General features: G+C 40.0%; 1 protein-coding gene across 3 annotated transcripts in view; it reads left to right on the top strand.

Annotated features, from left to right (window-relative positions):
• Window positions 1–24,909, top strand: part of kiaa0232 (KIAA0232 ortholog) — a 126,707-nt gene that overhangs the window by 26,245 nt on the left and 75,553 nt on the right. For all 3 annotated transcript variants that reach the window (XM_043674210.1, XM_043674209.1, XM_043674211.1), the window contains one exon: window positions 9,514–10,010. In XM_043674210.1, the coding sequence (XP_043530145.1) occupies window positions 9,780–10,010 (231 nt within the window). In that variant the 5' untranslated portion in view covers window positions 9,514–9,779. The remainder of the gene's footprint in view (window positions 1–9,513; window positions 10,011–24,909) is intronic.

Genomic DNA, 24,909 nt, shown 5'->3' with positions numbered 1-24,909 from the left:
CAGCATCAGGGGGTAGAGAAGTGGATGTTTCGGGTGTAACCCTTCAGGACGCAAGAAGGTTTACAACTGAAATGTCAAGTTCTTCACGTCCTTGCTGCCTGGCTTGTTGTGTTCTTCCAACGTTCTGGTGTGAACAGTTATTTTCAGAACTTTCTGGAAAAGGACTTTCTGCATTCATAATTTAATGAGAATTTGGAACAGCACTTGCAAATAGCAACATAGTCATAACATCTTCATTACCAGCAGTCATAGGCTTGCTCAAGGCAAAGCAACCTCAGCTGTCACATTTTAAGACAGGTGAGTTCAGTGTTTTCATGTTGATCCGCCAAGCAGGCAGGTGGGATATTTATTTCATACTTCATCCAAGCAGCATGCCTGACAGTGTGGTGGTATGTCCCCTGTGGTCCACTGGAGTTTGTGATTTTAATACTTAATCTGTAGAGTAGAGTTTAAACTTCTCAGGTAAGAGTGTTACCAGATAGGTCCCAGTAGTGGGCTTCAGAATTATGAAAAGGTATGCTCAAGTAGACCGAGGCACTGTCAATTTTTGTATACCAAAACTAGCTGTAATAAGTATGAGTCTGCCTAATAGGAAATTCAAGGAGGAAAAGTTTTTTCAATGGTTAAAATAAGAATTTAATTTCACATGTAATTGCACAGTCCTAGTTTTTCATTTAATAGAAAATGCCTAAATCTGCAAAAACTGGAAGGTGATGCGTGTTTGTCAGGATGTTCATTGAAATGTGCAGGAATACCAGAAATCAGATCAGGGTATAGGTTCAGTAAGGCAGTCAGATCTCTGATGACAGATTGTCTCCCAGGACAGAAATATTGAACTTGGAGATAATCCAGTGATAAACTAGTAGAATGATACCAAAAGGATGAAATTGGAGTTCTATTCCTTGGAGATAACACCAACCACCCTTTGCCATTTCTATGCAGGGAATAAGCCATTCACAACAAACCTGTTTCAGAAATTGTGCAACTCCAAAAGACTGGACATTGTTGAAATAAAGATTGCAAGCTTTGTTCTGGCATCAGTGAAGCCAGGGTCAAATTGACCCGAAAAATAATTGCTGAAAATGTGTTGCTGGAAAAGCGCAGCAGGTCAGGCAGCATCCAAGGAGCAGGAGAATCGACATTTCGGGTATGAGCTCCTCTTAAGGAATGAGCAGAGTGTGCCAAGCAGGCTAAGATAAAAGGTTTCAGAGAACACCTCTGGGACACCCGGACCAACCAACCCAACCACCCCGTGGCTCAACACTTCAACTCCCCCTCCCACTCTAGGATTCCCGAGGGGCCTTAGTCGTCTGTAGTAGCATACAAACCCACCAGCACTCTCAAACAAAATCTAACAAACTTAAAAGACCCAGTACAACCCATGGACAAAAGCAACGTCATCTACAAAATTCCATGCAAGGACTACTGCAAACACTACATAGGACAAACAGGAAGAAAGTGAGCCACCAGGATACATGAACACCAGCTAGCCACAAAGACATGACCCTCTCTCCCTTGTAGCCCTATACACGGATGAAAAAAAACCACCATTTCGACTGGGACAACACATCTATCCTGGGACAGGCTAAGCAAAGACATGCCAGAGAATTCCTAGAGGCCTGGCACTCCAACCACAACGCCATAAACAAACACATAGATCTAGATACCATCTATCAACCCCTCAGAAAACGAACAGAAAATGACACCACCACAAACCCCAGGAACCCCATCCAGGACAAACATATATAAATAGAAAGCAGGAGACAACAGCTTCACTTCCATTGGAGGTCACCACTGATGATACCTAGCCAGGTAATGAAACGTCTGGATATCAAACTTACAGCTCAGTGAGAAAACCTACACCCTAAACTAAAAAGGTTATTCAGGAAGGAAATCAAACATGAAAGATTCTAGCCAGGTTTATAAAACACATAGCGAGTTTTTTTATGCTTTACCCCTTTAAAATAACTACATAGTGTTGGTCCTCTTGGACCATGAGAATGGGAAGTGAATAGGCAATAAGGAAGTGGATGAAATTAACAAAAGTTTTGCTTGTAGAGAGTCCCTTGTTAGGCATAGGAATGATAGATGATTGGGAGCAGCTGGAAATGTGGAATTTGGAACTCAGGCCAGCCATGATCTCATTGAATGTCAGAGCAGACTTGGGCTGAATTACTGACTTCTGCATGTAGTTCATGCATGGTTGACTATACAGTTAACACCAGTCTTGATCATCAGTTTAGATATGATTTGAAGATGTTAATGCTCATGGCTTTACAGAAGTTTAAACTCAGCAAAAATGGCTCTCAAGTGGTGCTAGTCTCTTAGAGTAATACCCCCATTCCTATTTTGATCACGGCACAATGGCTGTTTCTAAAACTTGAATTTCTGAAGAGACAAATGTAATTCATCTTCGCAGTGGAAGCAACAAGTGAAGTGAGAAGCCTGACTACGTTTCTCTTAGACTGTCTCCCACTTAACAATCTCGTGTGGAGGGACAAGAATGACAGCTTAATATGGCATTTTCATGTTTTAGGTGAGGTAGAGAAGTGTGTAGAAGAGGTGAGGAAGTTGCATTACTGGTTAGGGAGAATATCACAGCTATGTTGAGCAAGGACACCTTGGAGGGCTCATCCCGCGAGGCCATATGGGGAGAGTTCTGCAATAGGAAATGTGCAATCACTTGGGTAATGTGCTACAGGCATCCCAACAGCCAGCTGGAGACATAAACAGATATGTATGTGAGCCGATGGAAACATTTTTTGCAAGTTGGTAATTTGTTAATTCTTCCCCCAATATTGCCTGGGACTCGTAATACCAGGATTTTGGATGGGGGTGAAATTTGTTAGGTGCATTTGTTAGGAATGTATACTGAGGGAAGCTGTTTGAGGATAAATCCACATCTGTGATATGGAAATCTTTAAGGCCAGTTGATGTCCAGGAGTTCAGGAGCAGCATTTCATGTGAAAATGAAGGATGTGACAAGATTTGAGAACCTTGGATAACAAGAAATTGAGCTTTGAAAAGGAAAAAGAGGTTGAAGAAATGGGAAGCAACATTTTTGAATATAGAGCAGGAAAGGACTTAAACAAGAAGCATTAAAAGGGACCATAAAATGTCCTTGGCAAACAGATTAAGCAAAATCCCAGGGTGTGTTGACCATATTTAAGGAGCAAGAGGGTAGATGGGGAATGGTTAGGTCAACTCGGGACAAAAGAGACAATTTTATGCATGGAGCTGAAGAAAGTGGGTGAGGTCCTTAATGAACACTCTTGCATCACTGTTCACAAAGGAGAAGGACATGGTAGACTGAGTTGAGAGGGCGGTCTGAGAATGTTTTAGGGCATGTTGATTTTTTTTTAAAATGTGGTGCTGAGTATCTTGAAAAGTTGTACAATCTCGTGGATTCGCTCACAGAATGGTGAGGGAGGAAATTGCTGGGGCCTTGTATGAAAATGTAATATCCTTTTAGTCATAGGAGAAAATCCCAGAGGATTAGAGAAAAGCTAATGTTCTTCCTTTGTTGAATAAACAGGCTGGTGAGCCTTGGGTCAGTGGTAGGGAAATCATTGGAGAAGGTTCTTACAGGACAGGATTTACTCTTGTTGGATAGATATGGACTGATTAGCAATAAGCAGTATGTCTTTGTCTTTGTGATGGGTAGTCACGTTTCTAAAACTTGGTTGAGTTTCCTCAAAAGGAAATGTCAGATAATTGAGGGCAGTGGTGGATTTGTCTACATGGACTTCAAGGCCTTTGAGGTCCCTCGTGTTAGGCTAATGCATAAGGTGAAGTTAAATGAGGTCTGTGGTGAGTTGGTAAGATGGATATAGAACTGGCTAGGTCATAGTAGTAGAGGAAGCATATTCTGCAGGTTGTGTGATTTGAGAGTTTGTGGACAACAAGATTGGGGAAGCTGTAGATAGTGAGAAGGATTGCCAGAAGTTATGGAAAGATATAGGCTGGAGACTTGGACAGAGAAATGCCATATGGAATTCCGACAAATGCAAGCTTATGCATTTTGGGATACTTAATGCAGGAGTGAAAATGTGCAGTAAATGCTAGAACCCTTAGAAGCATCGACATGCTGACTGATTTCGATGTTTCGGTCCCCGAAGGTGGTAACATGGGATAAAGGGGTCAAGAAGTCCTATGAAGTATGCTTTCACTGGTTGATGCGCAGAGAGTATGAACATTGGCAGATCATGTTCCAACTGTATAAAACTTAAGTTATACAACTTTTGGAATAAATGTGTTCATTTGTGTTCAACCAGAAATGAAAACATTTATTCCAAAAGTTGTATAACTTAAGTTTTCATTTGAATGTCCGAGGCCAAGGGAGCAACACAGTTCCTCCCCAGTCGAAGCAAAATGCTCAGAGACGCAGTATAGTTTTACCTGCTTCGTCTTTATTGTGGGCTGTGGAAGGAGAAAGAGTGATCACCCTTGTGCACAGGGACACGAGTTCACGGTCTTCTCTGGAATAACAGTTTCTCAATGAGCTATTTACAGAGGAACCTCAATTATCCGAAAATCGATTATCCGAATAGAATCTGAAAGTCCGTGAAACAGTTATAACAAAGTGGTGTTACTGACAATGGTGTCACCATTGCGTCTTTTGTTAACAGTACAGGGTAAATGAGGGTTACCCGCACTGAAGATCTGCAAATCTTACATAAGAGATGTTAATTACACTGGTGCAACAATCTCCAGTCAGTCAATTGTAGCAGTGTTAAAATAATTTTAACCGACAATAGTGCAATGATTGCCTCTTTATTTTAACTGGAATACAGGGGGATACTTGCACTGAAGATGATGTGCAAGCGTTGCAGCAATGAAGTGTTAATGACACTGACTTAGTCATTCAATTGTCGCAGTGTTGAAAGAATTTTAACACATGAAAATGACTGAAATGCTGAAGGATTTAAAATGCATGACAAAATCAGTGGTGTCTTCATTCCCTCTGACTTTTTTTGAGCTTGTATCTGGTGTAATTGATTGTTCGTTGCACATACTTAGCACATCTGAGAAGAGAAAGAGGACCACAGTGACAGTTGAACAGAAAAGTGAGATTTTGCAGCGTCTGGATCTTGATGTCACAAGGAATTAAGGGCTACGGGGAGAATGCGGGTAAGTGGAGTTGAAATGCCCATCAGGCATGATTGAATGGCGGAGTGGACTCGATGGGCCGAATGGCCTTACTTCTGCTCCTATGTCTTATGGTCTTATGTGGCAGAAAGGCATTGAAGATTGCACAGGAGTACAACATTGGGATAGTGACACCGTCTGACATCAGGAAAGCAAGACCAGCGATTTGAGAAGTTGATCAGCCAAAGTGACACAGTAAATGATCTAAAAAGCAAATACATGAAGCCAGCAAATGATGAGCAACTTGACCAAACCGTATTTTTGTGATTTTTCACATCAGCGTGAAAAGGGAATTTCTGTATTTGGCCCAATGGTACTAGAAAAAGCTGCCAGTTTCTACGAACGCCTCCACACCAGTGAAGTCTGATTACAGCGTATCATTGGGCTGGTTACAGCACTTCAAACATTGCTGCAACTTTAGGCAACTCAGTGTTCAGGAGAGCAGAAGTCCATGGATGACAGCACATTGGAAGGCTACAGATTGAAACTGCAATCCATCATTCATGAAGGAAAATGAACATGAGTAATTGTACAATGCTGCTGAAAATGGATTGTTCTGGTTTGCACTGCTGGATAAAACACTTGGGTCCAATGTGGAAAAGCAAGTGTTGGGACATAAAGTGCAGAAGGATTGCATCACAATCTTCCCTTGTGTCAGCACCACCGGCACTCATAAATTACTGCTTGTCTGCTTTGGGCAATGTGCTAACCCATGTTACTTCAAGAACCTGAGACAAGAACTCGTTTCTTGTGAAGTACAAAGCTCAAAATAAGGCATGGATGACATATCCACTTGTCATCCTGGTTCCATGAAGATTTTATACCTGTCCTATCACATTTGGCAAGCGCTGGACTTGATCAACCCATCCTTCAGCTTGTTGACAATGAGGGGGCACACACTGAAAGGCAGCCAGTTAGAATCAACAGACGGAGCTATCAAGTGTTTTTTTTTCCCCAACCCAACACCACTTCAAGGTTACAGCCACTCGATCAGGGAATCATTGCAATTATGGAAAAATATTATTGCTGTGACATGTTGCGAGCCATCCTGGGTGAAGACAATGCAGGGAAAAGACTGCAGGAAATTATGAAGGCATTCACTGTCAAGGATGCTCTGTTCACAATTGCTGAATTTTGGCACTGCGTCAAGCCATTGACAATCGCAGTGTGTTGGTACGATGGCTTGCGTGTTCGGAGCCGTGCGAGTGAAGAGGACACCTGTCCAGAACGCAGGCTAACCACTGACATTGCTGAAAACTGCAGACAGCTGGGTTTAGGAGACTTTGTAGAGTCTGAGATTGATGTTTGGGTGAACTATGACAAGGACATTGACTACATTGGAACAGAGACACTGATAGAAGAACAACAAGAATATATGGATGGCGTTGGTAGTAAGGAAAATCTGATGCTGACACCACCTCCAGTCCCTGTTAATGAAGCTATTTAACAGTTTGCAACTTTTCATGGAGTGCTACAAAGCACAAGATTAAGTTGATGCATCTTCACCAAATGTTACTGTTCGCAAAAAAAGAAAAGACAGCAGCACCTCCAGCAACAGCGGCTGGGTATTTTCTTCAGAAATGATAACTAACCTCCTCCTCAATGAATTCTTTACCAAACAGGTACAGAAAAAGTGATCTGATTTGTAAAATGTCATGAAGTTTTAAGCAATATCCAGTGTTTAACAAATTTTAGCGATTTGAATGAAATAAAAACTCTGTAAACATGCTTTTTAATGCGGTTATGAACTGTGCAGCTTCCTTTTAAGGTCAAATCAATTATCGGAATGAAAACCTACCTGCCCATAGACTTTGGATAATCGCGGTTAATTTGTAGTCATTTTACAGGTAGGAGCATCCAGATATGGCAACGTACATACGATTGGGTGACTGTTAAATCAGTAAGTGTCAATAGCTAAGATTTAAACCATCTGGTGTTACACAATGAAGGAATGTTTTTAACCTTGTTAACTGGATTCATACAAGAGATACTTCCCCTTTCGTTAGCTGACCTTGCACAATGAATCCAATATTGTTAAATAGCTCTACATAATGACTACTTATTCACCTTAACCCATCCCCCTTGTCTCAGCACCCTATTGTTAATTAGAATTTCTTATCTGATTCATGCTTAGTTGAACCTCTTGTTTCACAAAACTCTGATCTTAACTCTTTTTTTTTTCCCCTTCCTACTTATACCCTATACACATTTTCAACAGAAGTTTACTGTATTTTGTGAGGTATCAGTAGAATGGATAATAGTGTTTTTCCTAGGGTAGACTGTCCATTACTAGTGAACATGTGGGTTAAAGATGAAAGGAAAAATGTTGAAAGGTGATGAGAAGATAGAAAGTGTCCAGTTTACAGTACCAAAGGAGGTGGCAGAAGCAGATACAATAATGTTTGAAGTATTTTGACAGATACATGAAAAGACCAGAGAATTGATGGATACAGTGTGGATAGAGGCAAAGGGCTTTTAGTTTAGAAAGGAGTTGTGTATCGGCACAGGCTTGGTTTGGCCAAAGGGCCTGTTCCTGTCCTGTACTGGCATTTATTTTTTGTTCATTTAGCAAAGTTGCCTCTGTGGTTAACACTGCTGTCTCAGTGAGGGACCTGGATTCAATTCCAGCCTCTGGCGACTGTGTAAAGTTTGCACGTTCTCTCGTGTCTGCATGGGTTTCCTCCAGGTCCTCTGATTTCCTCCCACAATCCAAAAATGTGCAGGTTAGGTGGATTGGCCAAGCTCAATTGCCTGTGGTGTTCAAGGATGTGCCTATTAGGTAGGTGCATTAGTCAGGAGTAAATATAGGATAAATAGGGTCGGGGAATGGGTCTGGGTGGGTTTCTCTTTGGAGGGTTGGTGTGGACTTGTTTGGGCCAAAGGGCCTGTTTCCACGCTGTAGAGATTCTATGATAATGGGTACTTGAATGAATCCAGGTAATTTTTGTGTAGAGTTGTATTCAATGGAGAGTTGTTGTCAAGTAAATTGAATTCACATCTCAATGGTAACAGATTTTCTTGCTACATTTCAGCATGTTTTAAGTCAAATAGTATCTTGTTGGTTCATGAAGATTTGAATCATGTTGTAGTAAATGTGTCAAATGAAAATCAACCAAGATGGGCATTTTTTTAAGCCAGTTCGATGCAAAAATCTATCTTTTCCTTTCTAAAGAACTGAATTATGGTAAGCTGTGGTGTCTGTATGTACAGCAATATTTGTGTTGATCTGCACTCTGGATAAGCTGGCTAAAATTATGTACCTGAAATACCAGACGTTCACTATTATTGCAATCTCCGCAATATCCATTTAGTCAGTTGAGGGTGCGAATGAGGAGAATGCTTTTTGGTGAGGTTTATTTAAGGCAAAGCTGCATCTTTGTTTGTCATTTATGCTGTAAATCAAGTTATGACAGTGATGTGTATACCCCTAGCATTATGCTTCTATTACTTGTGTTTTTGTGTGGACCTTGTGATCAACCAGCACACTCCTGGTCTCATAGGTGACTTTAATAAAAAGGTTGCTGTGTATGGTTTTGCATTTGGACTTTAGAATAGTAGAACATAGATGTTTTCTTTTCAGAATAGTGACCTAATCCAGCCTGTGTCAGAGCAGGGAACTTTCTGAATTTTTAGAGGAAATGGTTTATGACATAGTGTGTATGTTGAAGGCCATTTAGCTTGCTTTTAATTCCGGTAGAAGAGATCAGAAGAAAATAGCTTCTCTCTCAAACAGTATATCAACCAGTTCAAGAAAAGCACAGTTGCTTCAATAGAGAAACTTTCGGTTTGTGCACCTTTCGACTAGGAGTAGTTGATGTGGAAACCCTACAAGTATTGAAAGCTGAGAAATTGTTAAGCTCTGGTTTTGAAGTATTCAACTGAAGACTTCACAGTTCACCTTGAAGAAGCGGGGGATTCATTGAACTAAAAGATTTGATGTAGAGGACTAATTTCTCTGGATTTGTATAACTAAAAGGTTGATGTTGGGGAATAGGTTGAAATTTTGTTTTGCTTGATAAGTCGGTAACGATGTTTTAGTTTTGTGTCATAAACTTCTGTTAAAGAAACTCTGCAGCCTCATGTGAATGACCACCATGTTAAACAAATCTTTTGAACCACCCATCAGGCGAGATTTCATTCTGGGACCTGACTTGTTCAGTAGTACCATTAGATCAGATCATGACAAAGATTCCTATCTCAGTATTGACTAGATGTGTCTATGCTTATTTGGATTTATTGGCTCAGAATTGTTTGAGCTAAAATTTAAATGAGTTTTGCTTGACTGTAGAGTATTTCTCTATTACTTGTAGTCCCAAATTCGGTATTTTGAAGAGTAACTTTTCCAACCTCTCTTTTCTTTTTCAGGTTCTACTGCAAGTAGTCCTATTGTAAAATCATGAAAGGCATGTGAAAGTTTCCAAACACAGGCGTGTTTTGAGAGTTGAGAGTAAATTTTGCCATCTGTCATGCCAGTAGACTGAAACTTTGATCTATTGACTACTTGCAACCTGTATAAATGGTAGTCCAAGCAGTTGGTCTTCAGTTACACCTGGGGTGAGCAGCTCCAAATAATTATTCAATACCAGTAAGAAAAATGCTGCAAGAATTAGGAATGCCGACAACTTAGCTTCATGCATCCAACTTGTCCAGTTGTTGTGGAAGGCCCACCATCTGAGGGATCCTCAAGCTCTTGTCAAGGCCTCACATCTGCTCCTGAAATGTCTCTCTTTCAAGCTTTGGGTCCAGTGCAGACCTGGTTCGGACAAGAATTGGAGAAATGTGGGATTGATGCCATGATCTACACTCGATACGTCCTCAGTCTTCTGCTTCATGACAGTTATGATTATGACTTGCAGGAACAGGTATGCATTTACTTGACTTTATATTAATTTTTTTAATCTTCAAATGACTTGTTTAGAATTTCACTAATCATGAAATAGTGTTTCCATGATTAACATTTTGTTTGAGCATTGAATTTTATTTTTCAATTTATATTGAAAATATTTTCTGAGCTAGATATTTTCTGTAACTTTGTCACAAATGAAGTAATTTGCTTGTGTTAATTTATTGAGGGGTCTTTTTATTCTGACCATGGTGCACAGAATTAATGTTTGTTAGCTTTCAGATGTTCCTCTGTAGTTAGACATTCTGACATCGATTTATCTGAATGAAATGGGTGGGCACTATTTCATTTGGATAATTGATTGAACCAATTTACCAAATCAATGCCTCTCCTCTGGGGCTTGGAGTTTTCTGAAGTTTCCTTTTTCCTCACTCTGCTTGCCTTGCTCCCCTCTCTCTCTGTCTCAAGAGTTTGTTTCTGAGCAGACATGCACTTGTGTGTAAAGGACCGACAGCGTTGCTGAAGCTTCTGCACCCCCACCGTTCAGTTCAATGGGATTGACACAATGAACACTTGCTATGTCCGTTCCCTGTTCAGGAAATGAGGCAGCAGCACATCGTGCACAAGCTCCCCCTGCCTCCCTGTTTGCTCCCACGCACCATCCGCGCCTCCTGGGGGCAGTCAGACTGGAGACTAATGGTAAGACTGCTACTGCCTTGCTGTACAGGGCAATGTTGGAGAGATTATCAGGGGAAGGGGGATTTACGATACCCCTGTGGAGTGAGGTAGGGTGGGGGGGGGGGGGGTCTGTCATTTGGAGATGGTGCTTGGGCTCCCATTGATGTCCACTACTGTTCTCGGCAGCATTTCTGTAAGCTGAGTTTACTTTTAGTCATTGTCAACGAAAGCTGCGATTGGTGTTGGAAACACCTCTTTGTAATTTTTCTATCAGGACCTTGAGATCTTCAGATAATCTGAAATTCGGATAATCGAGGTTCTTCTGTAGACATTATAATTGTTAAATCTGGCTCCCCTTTCCCAAAATGCTATTGACAGGTCAATTGAAAATTTGGCAACTGAAATTGGTATTTTTTCCTAGCAAGGGTATTGATGCAAACAGAATCAAGATAATCAGACACAACTGAACTACAGATTGGCCATGAATTTGTTGACCAAGTCAGAAGTCTCACGACAGGTTATAGTCTGACAGGTTTATTTGAAATCATAAGCTTTTGAACATAACTCCTTTTGTCAGGTCAAGTGAAAGAGAAGCACAACTTATAGGTAGAAAGATGAAAAGATCTGAGTGGAGTGATCAAAAGTGAGTCAAGTGTCAACAGCTGAATAACAAGCAAGGGAATGATCTATAAATTGGTTAAATGAGGTGGAGATAATTGGCAAAAAATAAAAATAAGGTGATGCTGGAGATATTCCAAATGACTGGGTCTTAGATTCGCATGTCACTGGTCTAACCAAACTAATAAGTAATCCAAAACAGTGCAAACTAATTAAGGTAGAGTGAAACAATTTATTGAGGTGATGGTGTCAGAACAGGAAGGAAGATGTTACAGAAGTGTGGTGGGATCATGTAGTATGACATGAACCCAAGATCACTGTTGAAGTCATCGTCATGGGTATGAAACTTTGGCAGTCAGTTTCTGCTAGCCAATTCTGCATTGTTGTGTATCTTTTGAAGGCTGCTTTGGAGGATGCTTACCCCAAGATCAGACATTGCTGTGCAATGTTCTATTTTGTCCAATACTTTCGTTAATGATTTTCTGATTTGTTTTCAACAATCGTTGAAGTAATTCGAGATAGTTTTCATTCAGGTTCCAACATCTTGGTGTGATTTGTAGCTCCAGGATGAAGGCAAGGTTTCTAAAATTTGTCTTGATGTGGGTGCCAACATTTGTCCATCACTAATTGTCCTTGAACTGAATGGCTTAGTAGCCCATTTCAGAGGGTAGTTAGAGTCAACCAAATTGTTGTGGTTAGGATTCACGTATGGACCATACTCTCTGGTAAGGATGGTAGATTTAGTGTTTGAACTCATGTTCTGGAGCGTTGGTTTGCACCTCCCTGGATTAGTAATCCAGTGGTATCACCAACACACCACATCTCTGTTAATAATCAAGGGAGATTGGCAGAGCCAATTATAATTTGGGACCTCTTCAAATTCAGCTCTGATCTTGAGCTCTCAAATAAGATATCATACGAGTGAATGAGCAAAGATTCTTCAATCAGTAGTGTTTTCTCTACTTAAAGGATCAATTTTATTTTGAATGATAACTTGGCTATCCTTGATACACCAAATCTATAATTTACCTTTTGAACTCTGGTCCCTGGTATTGAGAGGGTCACTGTGCTGCCTTAAGGCAAGGCATAGATCAGAGCACCATTACTGAGTAGTGCTGCTCCAGTTGGCATGCAGCGAATGGCAGAGGATGGTTTCAGTCCATCCATCTCTGGTTTGTGGGCTGAGCATGCTCCTGCTGTGCCACTTAAGCATACTGTGTTCTGCCAACCAGCCAATTTTCTATCCATGCTCATGTATTACCCATGACACAATGTGCTTTTATTTCTGCAATAACGTTTGATGTGGTACACTTAAATGTTTCGTAGAAAACAAGTACAGCTCATTTCCCTTCTCCCTTTTTAGCCATTGTACTTTGAGTAAATCACCACAAATTACCTTTAATTTGGCTACTTGTTCTGAAATCTCTCAAGTACTGAAAGAATGATGTAAACTTTTATTGCATGTAGCAACCATAATAAGACCCCTCAAGTAAATAAGTTTAAACTTCACAACCTGATTTTTAATGTGGCTGTTACCTGATTAATGGTGGAATCTGGCCAGGATTCCAACTCCAATTGCCTGTCTTTGGAATTGTCAGGGAACACTGCATACTTTTGCAGTGTTCTTTGAAGTTCTGTTACCGAATTGTTCTGATGTTGGATTCTTATGCAATTTTCCCTTCCATATTTGTGGTGTGACATAATTGGCAATTGAATAGATTCATTTGTCCCCACCAATGACATTTCTGGAGACCTCCAGTCTATAGCTTGCTGCCTTATGAGTCACTCCCCTGTTCCTTGTTACATTTGGAGTTAGCTGTCTGTTTCAAACAGATTTTCCTGCAATTACCCCTTAATTTCAAGATCTTACTTCTGCAGGCAGACTTATTTGCCCATTAGTCATGAGGCTGCAGATTATCAAGCAGTGTTATCTTCTCACTCCCAGGAAACAGATTTTGTTTCAAAAACTCCTTCCTGTGAATGGTTAATTTGCATGCTTTAATAATTCCTTTATAACTGTTTCTCCTTATTCCTCTTCATCTGGCAAAACATTTTATTCCAGAAAGATTTGTTGCTGATCCTTTGAATCCATGGAGTTAAACTTTTGAAGTTTATAGTATCACAACATGTTATTCCTTCAAAGAAATTAACTTGTTAAGCATGAATTTTTCCCTTCTCATTCCATGATGACTCCTGGTTACCTTTTTAACACTGCTTACAGGGAAACTAAAGGTAATGATCCGTTATAATACGACAGTCAATCCAACTGGCCTGTATCTTCTTTTATACCACCCTCCCTTGCTCAAACATTAGGGTTATGTATGAACCTGACAATCTTATGAAACCTTTTTTGATATTAATTCTTTCTCCTTATTTAAATTTTGTCATTCACTGCCATCCTTCTATAAACTGACTAATCGTCAGATCTTCCATTCACTTTTCTGCAGCAATATGCTTTCCCGCAAGCTTGATGTTTTCCCTAAACACTCTCTATGGTGGGTCCTCCCTTTTAGAATTTTCTTTATTGTAGGAGTATACTTATTCTCAGTATTGAAATATTCACTGGCAGACTTTTAAGGGGCTATGTATTCAATCTTAACATGGTTCCTACTACTTGGGGATAAGTGAAGACTGCAGATTAGTCGAGAATGTGTTGCTGGAAAAGCACAGCAGATTAGACAGCATCAGAGGAGCAGGTGAATCCTGCTAAGGGCTGCCTTTTACAGAGATCTTCATTAATCTGGTCACATTACACTACATTTATACCAAATCTAATATAACCTAAGGAAATATTTGAGGTTGTCTGCTTTGATATTTATAAAGGTCTATGCTCAGCTTGTTTTAGTGTTTTGATGACTTTTGAAGCAGTGAATTTTAAAAATAAAATCAACAAAAATACAGATGACCATATGTCCTGTACAGTTAATGTGTTCATTGAAATCTGCAATCCCCTTGCCTGTTCTATTGATGGGTATTCAGCTATTTGTTTAATATCCAAATTTTTGTCCATATTAAGCTACATCTCTATTTATCGGAGTATGCATAGGGAAATATCTGAAATTTGACTTGAATTTGTGCCAATAGTTAACTTGATATGTTGTTTTGAATGAACCTTTGTTAATTTTATTTTGTGATATTTCAAGGTTCTTCCTCATTTACCTCTTATATAAAAAAAACCCTTTCTACTAATTCAGTCCTCTGGCATTGAGCCAAAATCATGGTCCTTGTGTGCACCATTTTGAGTTTATATTTCCCTGTGCCTATGTAGTCAAGTGTGTGGGGTAAGTTGAACAGATGCCTTTAAATTTATATTCAACTCTTGATTTATTACTGTTATCGATCATTGGAGATAATGTTAGTCGGTTATCGCTCTCAATGTCTTTCACTTCTTAGATTTAGATGAAACTGCTTAAGGAAAAGAAATGTTTCCCATGTTTTTCTCTTCCCACATGGATTACCTTGCATCTATCTGTATTGAATTCCAATTGTTGGAATTGTATTCACTTAAGAATTTTGCCTAGATCTTTTTGTAGTTTCTTGGTGCTTCGTTAGACTCAGTTACTCCACCTAATTTATTGTGATGTGACAGTTGATAGTGGACTGTTTGTTTGTGAACTGGAACTAGTAATGAGGGCTTGTCATTGACTCTGGTGAAATGCCAGCATGTTAGTTTTGAAACTGTATTCCTTTCAGACATTGAGACTGTAACTTTAATTTTATGGCAAGAAAATTTATCCAGTAATTCAAATTAAGTAACTAATTTTAAAATGAAACAGTACCTTGACTGTACTCAAGGAAAGATAGTGTATAGTTAATTTGGACTAATGGATATGGAGTTAAACCTTCATCTCCCAGAGTTTTCTGGCAGTCCTGGTACACTATAATTGGGCTGTTCAACATCCACTTCAAAACACTTCCTCAAGTCATGTGAGATCTCCCTCATCATGCTTTTGTAAGTTGCTTACTTAAATCAGCACCTCAGTTGTAAACCTTTTATTATTCTACCTTCAACCCCATTTGCACTTGTAAAGCATCTGTTGTTCTTCAAATTTCTTTTGCTATAAGTATTTATTTAATCTTGTTTAATTTTGCAGCAGTGTTAATTTTTAAGTTTGTTTACTGCTTAAACCATTTTAAACCATTTTCTGTTCCTCCTGTGTTCTCCTTGGTAGTCTTGCTCACTTTTCTGTGTGAAAGTTTGCTTTACTTTTGCATGGCATTCTCAATATATTTAAGATGTTTGTTTATTTTCAAGGACCCCAGACTCCTTGGTATCAAACAAAGGGAATATCTTTAGAATGTTTTTAGGGGAGTGAAGTGCTTGTTTGTATTCCTTTTGTGGAAGTTGCCTTTTAAAAATTGTCTGGCAAATCACATTACCAGATTTGACATGAACATAAAATGATTGTTTTATAACTTATCACAAAGTGAGATCACTTCAACAGTGGATTGTATTTTCTGAGATCACTGGTTATTGTCAAGTGCACCATCGTGTGAGTGCTTCATGTGGCATCCTTAATGACTGTTCAGAAAGCAGCCTGCATAGCATTTATGTTCAAATTCTAGACCACTTCGATAATTTTATTGGCTAAAACTTCTAATTACCGGATACTTTCTAATTGCACTCGAACGTTTTGTATTTCCTTTGTAAAAACCCTACAATTTTTGCTTCTACTTATTTGTCTAAGGTAAAATTGTCGTTTATTTTATTGTCGTATTACACAGTCTAATTTGCTAGGAAACTTATTCCATGTGAATGGCAGACTGATTTGAACCCAGGGAGAAATGTTTCAAATACCGTTTTAAAACATTGCACAATTGACATTCTTGGAAGACATTAACAAACTCTGAATTTAGCCTTGATTTTTTGCTTGCCTGGCATAGGTTTTTTGGGGCTCAAAGCTGAGGTGAATTTGAGCTGCAGTTCACATGTATTTAAACTTGTCCTTGACCCACCTGCCTTTTTTTAAGAGCAATTACTGTCAATACTGTCTGAATTTTGTCTGGTTCATATTTTGCAGTCAATTCTTGTGGATCTGCATTTTTTCCAGCCTTTTGAGGGGTCCAGCTTTGATTCAACACCTGAGGCAACTGTGTGGAGTTAGCACATTTTCCCTGTCTGCTTGGGTTTCCTCTGGGTGCTTTTTTTTTTAAAGCACAGCCCAAAGATGTGCAGGTTAGGTGGTTTGGCCATACTAAATTGTCCATGGTGTGTCCCAAGGATGTGCAGGCAAGATGGATTAGCCATGGGATATGCAGGGGTTGAAGCATAGTACAGAAGGGTGGGTCAGAGTGGGATTTTCTTCAAGGGGTTGGTGTGGACTAGGGCTGAATGGCCTGCTTCGACACTGCAGTGATTCTGATTGTATTAAATTATTTGACAAGCTGGTTGGAATGGGAGATGGTTTGGATGTTTTTGATCATGATGGTATTCCTTCCATATACTATCTATGGTAAACATCTCTTGATGTGGTGGGATCAGCAGTTGTGCAGGAGAAGCGCCAAGGTTTCAGAAGACGCAAGCCATATCATAGAATTTTTCGATCTTTCTCTCTCTCAGAAGACCAGACCTTCTGCAGAACTTCATCAGAAAAACCTGCTATCAATAACTGTGGAAGTGAGCTTCAGCTTTTTAATCTGCAAATCCTTCTAGAGTTCTGCTAGTGATGCATTCTGGATCTTCACGTCCAGAATTTATAAATAGGCAAGGTAGATCATTGGCTTTGCTAAAACCTGTAATTAGGCAAACTCCCCTTATAGTGACAACAGTCAGAATGATCAGGTACTTCTGTTTCTTCTCTTGTTTAATTCACCCCCAAATGCAGTGTGCCATTGATCCAACAACTGCTATGGGGCATTTTATTAACTGTAAAGAATATTTATGTACCAGCTATGCAACGGACAATCCCAAACAGAGGGGCCTGCAGCCTTAGGTCAGATTTACTGTGAGCTGTCTTGATTCCTTCGTACTCCAACATCTCTGGCACTTATTTTGAGGACTGGTTCTCCCACTTCAGACTTGGCTCGTGATGTCAGTTGGTAACTCTGTCAATGATGGCTGTAACATGAGCCACATGACCACGTTGAACAATCACTTAGAAAGGTATGGATGATATTGCAACAAGGCTAGATGTCCCCTTCACTTGAGGCTACAAGGGTTCCTGAAATGTTAGTGTTTTGTTCCCTGTACGATATCTTTCAGTTGAGATGACAACTGAATGTCAAGGAGGGTTTGGGGGCTTGTCACTTGTTTCTGGATGAGGAGAACGTAAAGAATAAATAAAATGAAAATAGGATGCCCTCACCAGACCAGCAACTTGCATTGCTGTTAAGCATATCCTCCTCATATGCATCTATTGTCAAACAGAGTGAGTGAAATAATGTGTTTCACTATGCCCACTAAAAGCTAAGTCCTCCCCTTTGCATTAATTAGACTTTCAATCTTTGCACATCTGCCAATAAAATGAGTGACAGTGGAGTTGGTCTTCAGATGCAGAAATGGTGAAAAAATGGGTGGTGATAAGAAATTTTGTGGCATTATCTTGAGAGAAAGCTCAGCAAAATATTTCATTAAAATATTTAGTGAATTAGTTAAATGTAATGCATCCCTCTTTTGGTACATTGTACATCATGAGGCTTCAGTTGAGTTGGTGACAAGCTGCGGAGCTTCCTCCTCAAGACTACTCAGGCCATTTTGGTCTGTTTGTTTTAGCTCTATTATGTTCAGCTTCCCATGCATCTGAACAAGGGACAATAATTGAATTTGCTAGCAAGATGAATATTAGATGAGGCAGTATCAACATGTTTTGCATGGATTGCAGGTTCTTTTTTTCACCAAAATCCTTCTGAGATTGTAATCTATTGAGCTTCAAATTGGAAGATTGATATTTCTTCTGTGAATATGATGCAGTAATATAAAAACCAAGTAATACAGGTGCTGGAGATCTGTTATGGCATAGACTAAACCCCTCAATTTGGAAAAGATCGCCTAGACTCCATCTTTTTCTTAAAGGCAAGTGTAAGGCTTGTTCTGGATGCGATTCAATTGGTCAAGCTACCAGGCTTGAAGCAAAACACATTTTATTCTTACACTATTTTTAAAATAACGGTCATTCTGCTATAACGCGGTCTTCGTTAGCATGAATTTGCTGTGATTGACAAATTGGGGACACTTTCTAGAGTTCAGACTTTTTTTTAAAAATGTGTTGGCTGTAAGGCTATTACATCAGCAACACTTTAAGTGCTGTTTCTCAAGTGCGGTTTTTCTATAATATGGGCATTCTACAAAAATGCAACCTTTGTGTAATGGAAGGCTACATGTACAGAGAGAATTTTTAAAAAGCTTAGCTATAATGAATGAAATAATTAGCAAGCTAATAGTTATTAAGTGCCACTGATTAGCTAGTCCATAAATAGACCCTTGTCACATTCCATAAATACACTCTTGGCAGAGGCAACTTCAGTAAAATATATTGTCTCTCGTGCAGTGTTTCTCCAGTCCAGGAGGAAAGAACATTGAGAAAGCTCAGAGAGAACACTGAAGTTTTCTACTATAGCTGAGAGAGATTTGTAAACAGCTTTCAAACTGCAACAGCTACAGAAAGTTAAACTAAAATCCTGGTTCTGAAAGAGCTTGACCCTATTTCCTCATGCTGCTTTTGCCTGCTCTTTGAAGTAAAAACAAGCTAGCTACTATGCTGGCTCAGCAGACAGTTCACCACCTAGCTTGCACTTGCTTTCAAAACAAACATGACAGAACAATTCGTTCTTAATGGGATATCTTTTAACATGAGAAAAAAGTGAAAAACGCTGTAGAAACTACTGTGGCAGCATCTGTTGAGAAAGACCAGAATCATTTTGTACTTGAGCATTAATTCCGTCTGTCTCCACACACTGATATAGTTTTCTCCATTTGAGAGCAAAATGGCAAGTTAATATATTTTGACTTTTGTTAGATGCAGTAATTAGATTACCTCCAGTGTGGAAACAGGCCCTTGGGTCCAACGAGTCCACATCGACCCGCCGAAGCGCAGCCCACCCAGACCCATTCCCCTACATTTACCCCTTCACCTTGCTCTACGGGCAGTTTAGCATGGCCAATTCACCCTAACCTGCACATTTTTGGATCGTCGGAGGAAACCGGAGCACCCGGAGATTGTGTGGACTACCTTTTATTCTGAGTTTAATGCATGCAACATTGTTTTTCTTGTATATATGAAGGGTAGTAGTAGAGAGCCCTGTAACATATGACAGTTAACTTAACATTGATGGAGAAATTCTTAATGCAGCACAAAATTAATTTGTATTTGATAAAGTAATACTCGTTAAAGGTGAATCATTTTTGATAAACTTGGTTGCAGTGTTGGATTAAAATAGCAGTGTTGATGTCCTTTATAAGGACTTCAAAAGAAGTTTGAAGGGCCAAATAAAATATGTTGGAGAATTCCAAAAAGTGTGGTGATGTATTTTGGTGCAATGAACATGGGGTGACATAAATGAGAAGGTACAGTTTTAAGAGGTACTAAAACAAATACCTGAAGGCAGTGGGTTGACATTACAATTTTTACTTATTTCTAATTCAATGTAATAAAATGTCCCAACATGTTTTTCCAGCTAAGTAGCCACACACTGACATAAAAGATGACGTGACCTAATAATTGATCAAGAGATTCCTTACAGAAGGAAAGATGCAGAGGCGCTTTGGGACAGCTTAGTGGAGCAATTAAAATTAGGGTGCTTAAGAGGCAGATACCTCAGCAGCATACTGATTTCTCAATGCTTCTACTTCCCATGAATTTGGAGGCATCTTTTCACTACTGCAACTTGACCAAAAGTGGTACGATATCAGTCAAGACAATTACGAAGAAATGTTTTCTTGGTCAAAACTTTCCCTCTTGTGCTCATGAGGGCATTTGGCAGGAATGCCAATTCTGTGTAAATCCAGCATTTATCTACATGTGGAAAGTGCTGGCTGGTTGATTTCTGGATTCTGGGAGAGGTGTTGCCATGGAGAATACATCAGTTAATAGTCAGTTAACTGCCAGGCTGTTAAAGTTAATCAGGTTTAAAATTTATCTTACGAATTGTATGTCACTCATTTGAATTGAAATGGATCCACATGTTCTTGATGAAGGGCTTATGCCTGAAATGTCAACTTTCCAGCTCCTTGGATGCTGCCTGATCTGTGCTTTCCTAGAGCCATACTTTTTGTGGTCTCCAGCATCAGTAGTCCTAATTTTCTTCTACATGTTCCTCGTCTGCAAAGAACACAGTGCTATATGTTAATTAGGTAACGACCAGGATGCCTGTATCAATCAGCATTGACTTACCTTCAACTAGCAATCTCCCCTCCAGTATTGATGTGAATTGTCCTGAAATGAACATAATGCAAATGTCTTTTGAACAATGTTTAATTGTCAACATTTGAGCATGGGAAGCAGGATGAGTCAGCACCTAAGAGAGGAGACAGCTGGCAGTGAGGTGTCATTTTGAAGCGGAGATCGTTCCTTATACTATATAAATGGGAAATAAACAGGAGTTCTAGACATGACTGAACTGCAACAGCTTGCATATTTATATAGCCTCTTAGTGAAATGTCCCAGGGCATGTGCAGAAGGAAGTCCTTAAAATATGATGTCTGGGGATGAGAGGATAGGGGACCAGAAGGTCAAGGCCAAGGAGTAGTGTGAATTAAAAGGCAGAGATTTAGGGGGAGAATTCCAGGGATCGAGGTAGTGTTCGGGCTGACCCTATCCACTCCAGGTGGCTGCATTCTTTGTATTTGTCCTTTTCATCTTTCCTTTTCTCAAGGGAGACAGGAATAGCTTTCGTGGTGACTCCTGGCTCAAAGGGTAGATGCATGGATTCCTGGAATGGCGGCAGGAGTTGGCAGAACAGAGACTTCTGGGATGGCAGTTGGGCGATGGCTGCAGCGATGGTGGAGCAGGGACACCTGGCTGCAGTAGGTAGAGAGTGGGGACCCAACAGAAGTCGTGGAGCAGTGTTTGGGACCCTGGCCAATGAAGAAACTCTTTTTCATACTTTCTCTTTTATTCTTCTGTATCTCAAAAGAATGCTGGATTGTGGCGAAGGAACACTTTTCACTGTATCTTCCTGGATGTATCTGGCAATAAATTCATTATGAATTTTAGCAAGGCCTTTGATAAGCTCCCCCATGGCAAAGCTGATAAAGGTGAAGTCAAATGGGACCTGCAGTGATCTCATAAGATGGACATCGAACTGGCCTGGTCATAGAAGACTGTAGTCTTGAGTGTTTTTCTGACTGGAGGTCTGTGACCAGCGGTGTTCCGCAGGGATCAGTGCTGGGACCCTTGTTTGTAATATACTTATGAATGATTTGAGGGAGAATGTAGGTGGTCTGATTTGGTAATTCTGGGCAATTCAGATTGGGGGAACTTGTGGATAGTTAGGAGTGCCACCGAATGTACCAGGATATAAATGGGCTGAAAGAATGGCAAATGGAATCTAATCTGGACAAATGCATGGTGGTGCATTTTAGAATGTCAAATATAGGAGAGAACTATGAAGTAAATGGCAAAACTCTTAGAAGTATTAACATACAGTGGGAATTCAGCATAAAGGTCCACCATTCCTGCAAGTGACAGCACTACTGAATAAGTTGGTTAAGAAGGCATATGGTATATAGTGTAAAAATTTACCAGGTCTCATTGGGAATATTGTGTGCAAGCGTATAGGCCTTTTTAGTTAGGCCACATTGGGAATATTGTGTGCCATTCTGGTTGCTACACTAACCGAAGGATGTTGAGACTTTGGAAAGGGTACAGAAAAGGCTTATTAGGATGATGCCTGGTTTGGAGGGTATTTACTAGGAGGTAAAATTGGACAAACCTGATTTGTTTTCAATTGAATGTCAATGATAGAAGTTTAAAAAATTGAGAAAAATAGTTGGTCTTTTTCCCAGGGTAGAAAATCCAATTACTGGGGGACATAGATGTAAATGGAGGCAAATTTTTGACAGGGTGGTCAGTATCTGCAATGTACTAGCCAAGGAGGTGGTAGAAGCAGATATAATAGCAACTTTTAAGTGGCATCTTAGCAGATCCATGAATATGCAGGGAATAGAGGTGTATAGATCATGTAGAGGCAGAAGGTTTTAAAGGATTCTGGGCAATCCAAGGTGGAGGACAGGAAAAATTTCTGGCTGTAACACTGCTCCTTTTTTTGTTTTGAGGTATTTTAGGTGTTGGAGGTGATTTCCTTGAATTCCAGGAGCAGCAATTACTGTTTTATATTGTTTTGGAACTTTAGAGAAAAACAAAATCAAAACAACAGCACTTGTAAAAGGGAGGGGAACAGACAAAGGAAGCACAGGAGGTCAGTGCAGGAGAGAGAGAAAGAAACCCACATTGTTAACTAACAGAGCAGTGAACCTGCGCAGTTATTGCCTTTGCTGTTTGAGTTTGTGTATCACTGGACATCAGAGTGATCTGGAAAAATTAACAAATGGTGAAATTAATCTTGGAGGAACCTGTTTGGGAGAGGTCACAACATAGAAACAGCTGTGTTAAGTGTGGCCTTTCAGTAAGTCTGCAGTAGTGAGTAGAGAGGGTTCTTTCTTGATTAATGTTTTATTGAGATGTCTCTTTATTAAACTTAAAAATATAAGCCATAACTATTGATTTAACCTGGAGCAGTGTTTGTAGAGGAATAAGACAGTGCTATTTTCTGGGTCTGTAGATTGAAAGAAGCAAAAAATGGCCTTCAGTTGCTTGATATGCTCCTCTTGTAGGATGTGGGAGTTTAGGGAGAGTTTACGGGTTACTGAGGTTTATACCTGCAATAAATGTTGGTTGTGAATCCTGTCAGATTGAATGGATCAGTTGGAGAGACAGAGGCAATAAGGAATTTACAAGAACAAGGGGATGTGATGGATGGCAGTTGTAGGAAGGGGGAAAAAATTGCAGATACAGTCACATAGATGGGTTAACTCCAGGAAGGGCAAGAGAGGTAAGCAGTTCGTACAGGAGTCTTCTATGGCTATCCCCATTTCAAAAAAGTATGCTGTTTTGGAAAATCTAGAGGGTGATGGATTCTCAGGGGAATGTAGCACGAACTGGGAAATTTAGAAACAAATTTGTAAGGAGATCTCAGTTATCTGTAAGAATAATAGCGTGGTTATGGTTTGGGATTTTAACTTTCCAAACATTAGACTGGTATTCCCATAGTGTTAAGAGTTTAGATGGAGAGGAATGTAAGTGCGTACAAGACAATTTTCTGATTCAGTATGTGGATGTACCTACTAGAGAAGGTGCAAAGCTTGACCTGTTCTTGGGAAATAAGGCAGGGCAGGTGACTGAGGTATCAGTGGGGGAGCACTTTGGGGCCAGTGACCATAATTCTATTCGTTTTAAAATAGTGATAGAAAAGGATAGACCAGATCTAAAAGTTGAAGTTCTAAATTGGAGAAAGGCCAATTTTGATTTTGCAGGTAAAGGGACGGCTGGAAAATGGGAAGCTTTCAGAAATGAGCTAACAAGGCTCCAGAGGAAGTATATTCCTGTTAAGGTGAAAGGAATGGTGGGTAGGTATAAGGAATGCTGGATGACTAAAGAAATTGAGGGTTTGGTTAAGAAAAAGAAGGAAGCATATGTCAAGTACAGACAGGATAGATTGAGTGAATCCTTAGAGTATAAAGGCAGTAAGAGTATACTTAAGGAAATCAGGAGGGCAAAAAGGGGACATAGCTTTGGCAAATAGAATTAGAGAATCCAAAGGGTATTTACAAATACACTAAGGAGACAAAACTAACTAGGGAGTGATTAGGGCACCTCAAAGATCAGCAAGGTGGCCTTTGTGTGGAGCTGCAAGAGATGGGAGAGATATTAAACAAGCATTTTGCATCAGTATTTACTGTGGAAAAGTCATGGAAGACATAGAATGTAGGGAAATAAATGGTGACATCTTGAAAAATGGCCATATTACAGAGGAGGAAGTGCTGGATGTCTTGAAACGCATAAAGATCGATAAATCCCCAGCACCTGATCAGGTGTGTCCTACATCTCTTTAGGAAGCTAGGGAAGTGATTGCTGGGCCTCTTACTGATATATTTGCATCATCGATAGTCAAAGGTGAGGGACCAGAAGACTGGAGGTTGGCTAACGTGCCACTGTTTAAGAAAGCTAGTAAGTCAAGCCAGGGAACTATAGCTCAGTGAGCCTGACGGTGGTGGACAAGATATTGGAGGGAATCCTGAGGGACAGGATGTACATGAATTTGGAAAGGCAAGGACTGATTCAGGACAGTCAACATGGCTTTGTGCGTGGGAAATCATGTCTGACAAACTTGATTGAGTTTTTTGAAGAACTAACAAAGAGGATTGAGGGCAGAGTGGTTGATGTGATCTATATGGACTTCAGTAAAGTAATTGACAAGGTTCCCCATGGGAGACTGGTTAGCAAGGTTAGATCTCATGGAATATAGGGAGAACTAGCCATGTTGATACAGAACTGGCTCAAAGGTAGAAGACAGACGGCGGTGGTGGTGGAGGGTTGTTTTTCAGACTGGAGGCCTGTGACCAGTGGAGTGCCACAAGGATTGCTGCTGGGTCCTCTACTTTTTGTCATTTACATAAATGATTTGGA

This window comes from Chiloscyllium plagiosum, chromosome 32 (genome assembly GCF_004010195.1).
Source record: "Chiloscyllium plagiosum isolate BGI_BamShark_2017 chromosome 32, ASM401019v2, whole genome shotgun sequence".
Lineage (NCBI taxonomy): Eukaryota > Metazoa > Chordata > Chondrichthyes > Orectolobiformes > Hemiscylliidae > Chiloscyllium > Chiloscyllium plagiosum.
Note: the sequence above shows the minus strand (reverse complement) of the source record. Positions and strands in the feature narration are given on the sequence as shown.